The sequence below is a fragment of the Colias croceus genome, chromosome 18, assembly GCF_905220415.1.
Source record: "Colias croceus chromosome 18, ilColCroc2.1".
Lineage (NCBI taxonomy): Eukaryota > Metazoa > Arthropoda > Insecta > Lepidoptera > Pieridae > Colias > Colias croceus.
Genome location: NC_059554.1, coordinates 3,055,868 through 3,067,083, shown reverse-complemented (window position 1 = coordinate 3,067,083; position 11,216 = coordinate 3,055,868). Strand labels below are relative to the sequence as shown.

At 34.5% G+C, this 11,216-nt stretch overlaps 1 protein-coding gene across 1 annotated transcript; it reads right to left on the bottom strand.

Moving 5' to 3' along the window:
• Positions 1-987: 987 nt before the first annotated feature.
• Positions 988-9,919, bottom strand: LOC123699692 (splicing factor 3B subunit 2). The gene is made up of 13 exons (XM_045646701.1): positions 8,943-9,919; positions 7,754-7,884; positions 7,240-7,403; positions 6,721-6,916; positions 5,681-5,890; positions 5,184-5,386; positions 3,982-4,132; positions 2,858-3,061; positions 2,620-2,695; positions 2,242-2,410; positions 1,946-2,052; positions 1,490-1,683; positions 988-1,200 (listed from the first exon to the last, which is right to left on the bottom strand). Exons 1-13 carry the CDS (start codon positions 9,781-9,783, stop codon positions 1,132-1,134), a joined length of 2,715 nt encoding a protein of 904 aa, XP_045502657.1. The 5' UTR covers positions 9,784-9,919; the 3' UTR covers positions 988-1,131.
• Between the last annotated feature and the right edge of the window lie 1,297 nt (positions 9,920-11,216).

The following is an 11,216-nucleotide window of genomic DNA, read 5'->3' as shown; positions in this document are numbered from 1 at the left end:
CACATCTTGATTTTGAAACAATGTTCCACATTAAATTAAACTAGTTATTAAATTAATTAACAACTAGAATCGACGCAGCAAGGCGATGCTTATTGAAATCCTGCCTTATTATGATTCTAGCTTCCGCCCGCGACTCCGAAAACCGACATCCGCGCGGACGGTTTATTTCTCCATTTTGAGTAACTCTGACAATGATATCTTATAAATTTCTATTGGACCCAAATACGGCTAGGCCTATAATAATACGCAACGTGTGTTCGCTGTTCTACAGAACGTCTATGGATAAAACTGAAAAATTAAGATTAATTTTTTTCTACGTATTTTTTCAGGATAAAAAGTATCCTATTTTACGCCCAGGATAATAAGGTATAATTATACCAAGTTTCATCAAAATCGAACCGTTAGTTTTCACGTGATGCCTGAACATACAGACAGACAGACAGGCAAAAAATTTTTTAAACACATATTTGGGTTTGGTATCGATCCAGTAACACCCCCTGGTATTTATTTTTTCAATATTTTCAATGTACAGAATTGACCCTTCTACAGATTTGTTATATGTATAGAATAGATTTTGTAAATTGTAGTAGGCATTTCCTTGAAACTTCATCATCATCATCAATATCTTCAATAGTAATTAATTGTTATTTATTACTTCTTCATATATAAAGAAGCTAGACAAATGTTTCTAATATATTTTAGTAACTTTTCGTGGTGTTGTATCCAAGTGTTGTTAACTACATAGGAGTTATTCTATGCAATCTAGACTACAAAGTGGTATTGAGGTTGAGCGTATTATTTAGTGCAAACGGCATATTCAAAGGAAGTTATTGCAAAGATATATATATATATTCTTATAGTCAAGTTCCATTGATTTGATCTGTAGCCAAACCATAATATTTTTCATTTTATTATCTTTGAATTCTTTGTGAGCTGTACAACTACAAAATTGATGATAGAAGGAAATTAATAAATAAAACACAATTATCATTTTCACTTATTTATTTTTAAGGTAAGATTAGTCTATATTTCATATTACGATGAAAACTTGAATACATCAATGTCATAATTGTATTTCCATCTTAAATGCATAGAACTGTAACTGCATTATTCTTAAATTGATGATAAAATTTAAAATTTGAATTCCTTATATTTCTTCGCTTGTTTTGAGTCTGTATTCTGTTGCCGCTTTCTTTTGTTCTGTAAAAGAAAAAAAGTTATTATTAATAATGTTTACACAATTTATACATAAAATATATGATCGAGTGATTAGATTTTATATAATTTCTCTTTACAACGGGTTTTATTATAACGTCTATAATATAAGATAAGACCGTTTGGTCATAACACATAGCGTCTGATCATGTCAATTTATAGCGTCTGTTCGTATCATATTATAGCGTCTGTTCATATCATGTGATAGCGTAGGGTCATATCAGATCACATTATCTCGTCTGTTCATATCACACTATAGCACTCATCAACCCACCTTCTGCCTCGCGACGTGGTCCGCGAGCATGTCGGACAGGTCCTCCTGCTTGGCGGGGCGCTGGTCGCGCAGGTGCCGCTCGTAGCGCGCCGCCACCGCCTCGGGCTCCAACTCGAGCTCCGACGGGTCGAGCGCCACTTCTACAGCGCCGGCGGCCACGCCGCTGCTCGTCTCGCCGGACGCGCGGGATTTGCCTGTAAAAGTAATTTAATAATTACCACAACTTGTAATAATACTGGAGGTTTTATCATATACACTTGTGTATAGAAATATAAGAAACATTATTGATAACTTTTAAATTATTATAAATTGGAATAATTTGGCCGTCAGAAACCATCGTAATATTTATTTCATTCATAATTTATTTCTTGTTCAAATAGCAAAATTTTTAACAAATCATTACTATACAACAACTTTCTAAGATATTACAAAAATAAAATTAAACGTAATACATACCCGGATTCGCAGCATTGATATCATACACGTGAGTGGACGCCATCATTCCTGCTGTCAAGCCCACGCGTCGCTCTGGCAACACTTGATACAGGGCTGGAGTCTCACCACTAGAACACAATTTTTTTTTTCTAATAATATTGGGAGACAAATAAATATCAGCGAATTCCATTAAACAAATTACGTTACATTTTAGACAACATGTTTTAAACATTCTAAATTTTTTTGAGCATGTTTTATATTTAAATCATATTTACATTCAATTTATCCATTGTCTAGTTTAAAATATATCTACTGACCCCTCCATATCAGCGTCCAGCTTCTTCTTCCTCAGCTCGATAGTGTCTGGCGTCTCCAGACCGGGTGGAACGGAGGTGATGCCCAGCGGTGTGACCAGACCCTCGCCGGGGGTGGCTACTCCGGTGGCCACGTCACTTTCTCCCATCTTCTCCCCTTCGTCTGATTCCTCTGTTGATTGAAATAGATCGATTTAAAGTAAGATAAGAATGTTGATTTCTCAAGCTACCTTTTTTTTGTTACATTGCTCTATATTAACAATATTCAAATTGCAATATGACTAATTCTAATTAAATTCTTATACCTATCCTTCTGTACCTTTAATTATGATATGATTTATAACTTCTGAAATAGGAAAATATTATAACAAAATCACATACCTTCCTCTGATTCCTCTTCAGATTCGGATTCTAATTCACCCCAAAGAGTTCTATCAATGTCTTGGTCTTCATTGTCCTAAAATTTGATTAAAAATTTTACTTTTTTCTTATTCATGTCTTTTCGTTGATCAACAATTAATTTATTTTAAATATTAAACCTTTTAAATCTCTTAGATTGTTTTTTGTCATTAGTTTATATAGGGACGCCCCAAATACCTGCAGTGCTTTCTATACTCACATCGTGTCCAGCCGAATGGTGCCCAAACACATCCCCATACAGGGGCTTCCCGGTCTCATCAACGGGGGGTTTGCCCCACCCGCCCGCGTGGTACCCGAACGCACAACCCTCCGGTATGGGTGCGTTTAACCCGGGTATCTTGAGGTTGGGGTATGAGGGAGGAGGGCCGTAACGTTGTTGGGCTATCAGCCAAGGGGGCGGCACCTGCGAATTAAAATTATGATCGTAGGCGTATTATATAAATTGAATTTATATGATACTAGCTAACTCGGCGTTCAGGTCGCGTCAAGTAAAAAGAACAGTCAGTTAAAAAGAACAGTCAGTTCCACCACCGGACCACACGCCGTAAAAACCAGTTCCATCCGCACCATCTGGATGGTTGGCGCTCCACCACTGTCCGCTTCACCCGCAACTTCCTTCCGCGTACGGTGAAACTGTGGAACGATTTGCCACCTGCGGTGTTCCCGAACAACTACGACATTGGGGCCTTCAAGAAAAGAGCTTATTTGTCCATAAAAGGCCGGCAGTGTTGCAAGTGTTTATGGGCGGTGGTGACCACTTACCATCAGGTGGCCCACCTGCCCCTTTGCTTGCTCTGACATAAAAAAAAAAAAAACGCTGACGGATGGCTGCGCATTGGCGATTTATCGGTCTATTTGGTGTTATGAGGTGGTTATAAGAATAACAAATAAGTAATTGCGAAGCCACGATTCGCGAGCCTAGTTCAAAAATAAAATAATCGGCACAGCTTGCGTGCAAAACTCGATCCATTTGCAAACACACCCCATCACTTTCATCCAGCGTTCTTTTTACGTGACGCGTACTGTATTTGTTCTGGCTTATTACCTCTTTTACATAGCATGGTATGAATATTTTTCTCGTGCTATTGAGCGTATTATATATGTTTATTATTTGGGTAATTTTTTCGAAACAAAATTATGTATATTAGCTGATGTTCCTGAAGAAGTTCCATTTCGTCAATTGACGAAATTTAGAATTCGTGAAGAGTTAACTATGATTATCTTCTTACGATTTTTTATGAAGAAAATGAACCCATCAATTAAAGCTTATTTTCGTTGGATTTGAAAAGAAATTTAAAACACTTTAATATTTTACACACAAACCTTATGAGATCCCGGTCCAACAGGCATACCGAGCGCAGTGCGGAGCTCCTCCGACAGATCACCCGGCTTCTTCTCCCTCAGCCGGGTCTCGAACTCCTTGCCCTCGTAATACAAATCCCCGTGGATCGTCATGCGGGGTTTCGTTTGCCATCTAAAAGAGTTTAAAATAAAATAACACGTTGTTTTCATATATTTTTTTTATCCGCATAGAAGTAATTGTTACAAAAACTGTAAAATGTTTACTTTTGTTGGTAAACAGTGCTATTCATAGTTAAATCATTCACTTATTTAAAGACTAGCTTACCGCCCGCGGCTTCGCCCGCTTTGTCTAAAACCTAATAAATTATATACTAAAACCTTCCTCTTGAATCATTCTATCTATTAAAAAAAACCGCATCAAAATCCGTTGCGTAGTTTTAAAGATTTATACAAAGGGACATAGGGACAGAGAAAGCGACTTTGTTTTATACTATGTAAGTATGTAGTGATAAGTTTTTCAAGATTCACATTTTTTTTTTTATCAATTACGTAAAATTTGTATGCAATTTTAAACACTTAAAACTATGTTAAACGAAAAATATGAATCTACAAAATAACAACAATGTTATGACTTTTATTTTACTTATCTTATTATACAAAATGAACTCACCTTATGAAGAGCACCTGAAGCTAAAATGGTAAATAAATAAGACATGGTCAGCAGTTACGCTGGACCAAACGGACCAAAATGTACGAGTTTAATCACCCATTTTAATGATCACATTAAATAATAAAATATGTATTCAAATACAGCACAAAACATGTGTTTACAGTTACAAACATTAAATTTTTTTTTATTAAAAAGAGTGTGTGTGCCTAGCACATGTGTCAGAAGTGAAACCTCTTTTGCAAGATTCAACGATACCAAAATCGTCGACTTACTCCATGCCATGACGGCATTACGGCATTGCCATGACGCGACATGGAATACTCACAAAGCGCTTAAAGAATTTTCTCATCGAAAGATAACCAAACCCTACAGGAAGCAAATTTGAATTTACGGAAAATTTATATTTTGCTATTACTTTTTTTCGTACGCTGTAGTTACTGGGTTATTTTGTATCATTTACTTGCGGTTTTATTTATTTTCAGAATTTGAAACTAGTTAGTATAAATTGAAATTATATAATTTTTACCGTAATTTTTTTATACCCAATACTTACTTGAAGAAAGCGTCGTGAAGTTTCTGATAATCAATATCGATCTTGCCTAGCTTCGGTCTCGTGCGTTCGCGCATCTTTGCCTTCAGCGTTTTAGTCTCTTCTTTATCTTGGAGGGAAGCACGCATCTCCATAATGCCCGTCTTTTTGATGAAGTCGGGTAGATCGAACGGTGGCTTTTCTATACCACGCTTACCTTGTAAATACTGTGAATAACATTAATATTTTTGAATAATTAATGGTCGTCAAATTATTATTTTATAAATACATTTTTCGAAACATCGAACAACCTAAATCTAACTTACCATATAAAATTCTATCTATTATAATATGTATAATTCGGCCATTTTAAACTAACAATTTTAATACATCCCAATTTCCATTATTTATTTATGGAAAAAATAATCATTAAATCATGAAAAAATAAACAATCTAACATCATGTAACGATTTAAAACCTAACATTTAAATTACAATAAGTATCTAGTTATTTCCATATACCTTCCGTTTATAACACCAATGTCTCGGCACTTGAACAGTGTTCCTGTGAGCCTTGAGCTGCACAAGCAACTTGGGGTCTCTGGCGGTGACGTCATACATCTCGACGACATCTGGCCTCGGTACCAACTGTTTTAGTTCAGCAACTGATAGACGAGACAGTTTCTTCAGTTTGCGTTTCGATAGACGCTCCTTTTCTTCCGCGGCGTGTTTCTGTGGATAGAATTTGAATTTTTAGCAGACTTCCAAAAACCAAAGAGGTTTCTATGTGTTCATTCGTCGATATTTTCGCCAATTGTAAACTGATAAAAATATTTATTTTTTCATTGATACATAATTATTTGATGTACCGTTATTTTTTGTTGGTTATAAATCAATTAATTTAACAATATTACGATACTGGTACATAATAATTCATAATTGTAGTAAAAATTAAAAAAAAAAAATTCGAATACAATGTTCGAATATCGAATTCGAATTTCAGAAGTTTTAAATAATAGCGCCAAGTAGACTGTAGACGCCATGTTCAATTTTATTTGATGTAAAAAAATAGAAACTATTAATTATGCAAAATATCTACATCATTAATATGATGGTAAGTGATTTAAAATCTATGCTTGAAAATTACAGACCTAAAATAGACGTAAATGTAAGAAGTAAGAATACACATTTTGGCGTCGCCGTAATCAAACAAAAAGAAAAATTTATGAAATTTAAATTTAAACACCAAATTAATTTACTTCTACTCAAACAAAACATTTTCACTTTCTTCCTATTTAGGATATATTTTTTTTTTAGCTAACCGATTATATTATGAGTATAAGGGTGTAAATAAGTTATTAGTGTTTTGGTAGTGGTATATCGAAATGAGGCTAATTAGCCTTTGACATCTAATAGGGTATGCGCTGTTGCGGGTGTTTTGCGTTTCAGGTATGTGCCGTTTTTTGAAGATTGAATTTTGTATAAATCACTGATTTTAACGTTTTGAGGTTACTGTTTGTAAACCATATTGCTGAAAATAATAATTATATTATATAACAAACCTCAACAGCCTCTTCATCAGCGGCAAATTGATCAGTGACTTTTTCAAGCAATTTGCTCGGCTTTGGCAGATCCTTGTTGATCTCTTCTTTAATTTCCTCCTCCTTGGTCTCAGTGATCTTAAAAGCTTCTAGAATACGATGGAATTGACGATACATCGGCTCCAGTTCGTGGAATTGAATGCTCTCTTGCACATATCTGTGAAATTAGGGCTAACTATTATTTTGAATTACATAATATGTCACAAGTTTTGGGATTAGAGTTGTGAACAAATAAATGCAAACCCCCTCTGATGCAGAATATTATTTTAAATCATATCACCTATAAAAAAACATAATTAATTTTGGAAAAAGATATTTATTGAGATTTTCTTTTAAATACTTGCCGATTTTATTTAGTTAACTGTATATTGTGAAACAAAACTTTAAATTATCAAAAACCATTCTTACAAAATTCATTCTTTAAAAATTTCTCAACTATTAGTCTATTAAACATGCATTTATGATAACAATGAAACTTACTCAATCTCTGCCTCCTTTTTTTTTTCTTTGTCACTAGATGACTGAGATTCATCTTTATTTGAAATTTTCTGGGATTCTTTCAATTTCTCCTCTTTGCGTTTTTGTTTTGCAGCCTTCTTCTTCTTCTTTTTACGCTTATTCTTGTTCACTTTGTTTGGTTGAGCCTGAAGGATTTAATAAGTTTATATAAATAGTTAAAATGTATTTGATTTTAAACTTGATTACAATGCTGTTGAATAATATGTAAATAACTTAAATAGGAAGCCATTGTATGATGAGGAAAAGCTTATATGAAAATGAAAAAATGAAAAATTTCTGTATTAGTTTCAAGAAATTTTACATAATATAGTTACATGTGCTGCATTGAACCCCACACTAGGATCCCCTGTGTTGTGGGGCATATTTTAATACAGAACTTTTTCAAATTGTCTAAATTAAAAAATAATTCTGATAATTCTAATTTACAATAAAGTGAATGTTTATTTATCACTTGAAGAAAATAACTTATCTATACCTCTTGTTTTGATATAACTGGTGGTTGAGGTGCTTCTGGAATATTCTCTTCGTCAGAATCACCTTCATCTTCCTCAGCATCATACTCGGTGCTGATCACAGGCGCGGGAGGTGCTTTGGGTTGTTTTTGTTCTGGGAAATTCAATTGATCATAGGATTTTTTAGGAAATGCATATCTATGATATTTTTTTTTATAACAAAATTCATGTTTTGCAAGTGGTGTACAGATAGAACAGTTTTCCTACACATATTGCTGTATACAATATAAACTTTTATTGTTTTTAAATATTTTTTTTGCATAGTCATTACTGTTATTTGCTAATTAAAAATGTATAACATCTAACATCTTTCGAAACAATTATGGAAAAATAAGCTGAATACTAAGGTTAAGTTAATAACTGTTAAGGTAATACTGAGGCTGGTTGCAGAGCTTGACCAACCATCAGTGCGTACGTCAGTCGCTCTTGTCATATGTATGGAAATTCATAAAACCGTTCATAGGTAGCTAGACCAACCATACGCACGCGTATTGTCATGCGCATTAGTGTCATAGTCATACAATTGTTGATGCGTATCGTCAGGACCGATGGTACGCACTGACGGTCGGTCAAGCTCTGCAACCAGCCTAAAGGTTAAGTCCTGTTTATAAAAATCAATATGATTACAAAATTAATTGATAAAATTTTTATAGTTTTAAAAATAAAATAAAATAAGTAGTAAAGTTTATTCAGTGACTGTTTTGGATTTTCGATGTATTTGACATATTTTCTTTTATGTGTTTTTATTTTGTATTTTATGTGTTTTAGCCATGTTTTAATTGAATTTTACATATTACTTTTTTTTTTATTTCATGGATGTATAAAATTTCAAAATTTTTATTCATTTTATTATTGTAGTATTAATTTTATGTATTCTTGATAAATTTTTAATTGTGTAATGAATTTTATGTTTTTATACTAATTTTTTTTCTCGATGGATGATAAATTTGATTAACTATGTAAGTACCTATTTTTAGACTTAAAACTGAAAAATTTTAAGACCTGTTTTTTGTAATTGTTGTATACGCCTGCTTTATGGCCAATTCAGTTTAGGAAATAATTGATTAATGTTCCTCTGTAAATTGTATTAATTGAGTCATTATTGGTGTGTCTAATAAATAATAAATAAAAAAAAATAAAAAGAAAATTTACCAGGTTCCTTTTCTGTTTCATTTCCTAATGCAGCTTGTCTCTGATCTTTATAAGCCAGGGCTTCTTCCAAAGCTTTTGGCAAAACCACCCCTCCTACTGGAGCTGGTTTGTTTCTGAATTCTTCTGGTGTATCAATCTTCATAGTAAGTAAAGATGGTAACGGTTCACTCTTTTGAGCTCCACTATCTTCATTATTGTCTTCTTCTTCTTCTTGATCATCATGATCATCCCATCCTGAACCACCATCTCCCCTTCCTTGCCTATTCCATCCTGGTGGGGGTCCTTGCCCTTCCCATGAGCCATGACCCATACCTGGAGGTGGCATGTTTGGCGGAGGTCCCATACCAGGAGGCCCCATATCCATTCCTTGATTAAAATTACCCTTCATATTTGGTCCTCCTCTCATCATTCCAGGTGGCATCCTTGGAGGTGCTCCCATACCGGGAGGTCCCATAGGACCCATCCCTGGAGGCGGCCCCATGCCCGGCGGCGGTGGTCCTATATTAGGAGGCGGTCCCATGCCAGGTGGTCCCATAGGACCCATTCCTGGAGGTGGCCCCATACCAGGTGGCGGTGGTCCCATATTAGGAGGCGGTCCCATACCTGGTGGAGGTGGACCCATACCAATCATACCGGGTGGTGGCCCCATTCCTGGAGGAGGAATCGGTGGACCTGAAGAAGTCACTGGTGGTATACTGCCAGGAGGCCCAACAGGTGGAGGCGGCATGCTATTATTGCCCATTGCACCCGGCGGTGGCGGCATTGGAGGAAAGTTTGGTATGTTTGGCGGACCCATCGATCCACCTTTATTAGTATTTCCCGTGCCGGGAGGTCCGTCCATTTTTTAAATAATATTAACTTTCTAATTTAAAACTAATATGTCATATCTTAATGTTAACGAATATTGTTAAAAGTTACAAATCTTCACAATAAGCAATATAAACGCGTTCGTTAATTCGCTTGCTTGCAGCATCAAATGTCACACAATAACTTTGACTTTGACATTGACGTATGCCAATTGCCAGCATAGTGTTGTGCCATGCACAGATTCTAAATTATTAATCATTCTATTGCACTAAAAAGTAATATTCTTAGCAACGTTGACAAGTGAGCATTTTAGTATAGTTGGTTCTTTGATATGCTGTTCCTCTTGCTATTTCGGTTAGAGTCCGGGCTGTCTGGCTGGCCGCAGTGGTTGCGTTTATTAGTGCGCATCTTATCTGCACAGGAAAATATCCTTAATTTAAAGTCATTTTTTAACGCGTAATTTTTAATCGTTTGCCTTTAGATAGATCCATTAGACATACATTTTTTATTGCAAGACGTTTTTTTCGTTGTTAAATAGGTGCCAGACGCAATTTTTATTTCAAAATAATTAAAATATCATCGAAATAAGTGAAATTCCATCAACATGAGTCCCAGTGAAGGATAAGTAATCACTGTGTTACTTATACTATATATAATATTCATTTTACTATTTACAGTTTTTTTGCAACAATCTACCATATCGCCTCCTTTTTCCCAACGAACCTCAAATAGGACGTTAATGTAAACTTGATAAAAACCAAATATCATCAAGAAATTAAAGACTTTTTAACGGATTTTAAACGCGATTTATTCATTGTATTATTTTCCCAAGTCTTTAATTTCAAAATGTATAATACTCGCGTAAAATCAAACACTAGAAAATACAAATATCATCAAATTCATATTTATACCCAAAAGTGTAATAAACATGAAACCATCTATTAAAAATATTAGTTTACTAATTATTCATTATAAGTATTAAAAAAGGATAATATAATATAAATAATAAAGTTATTACTTACCTTTTAAGCGGACTCATGTTGATGTAATTTCACTTATTTCGATGACATTTTAGTTATTTTGAAATAAAAATTGCGTATGGCACCTATTTTACAACGAAAAAAACGTCTTGCAATAAAAAAATTATGTCTGATGGATCTATCTAAAGGCAAAAGATTAAAAATTACGCGTTAAAAAATGACTTTAAATTAAGGATATTTTCCTGTGCGGATAAGATGCGCACTAATAAACGCAACCACTGCGGCCAGCCAGACAGCCCGGACTCTAACCGAAATAGCAAGAGAAACAGTATATCAAAAACCCAACTATACTAAAATGACTTTTTTTTAAACGTTGCTAGCTCCCGTACTATAAATAGGTAACGTTCATAGCTCTTGTTCATAGTTTAGATCCAAGAAGCTTATATCCTCTAATACACTGGAGATTGCACTATGACCATTAACTTGA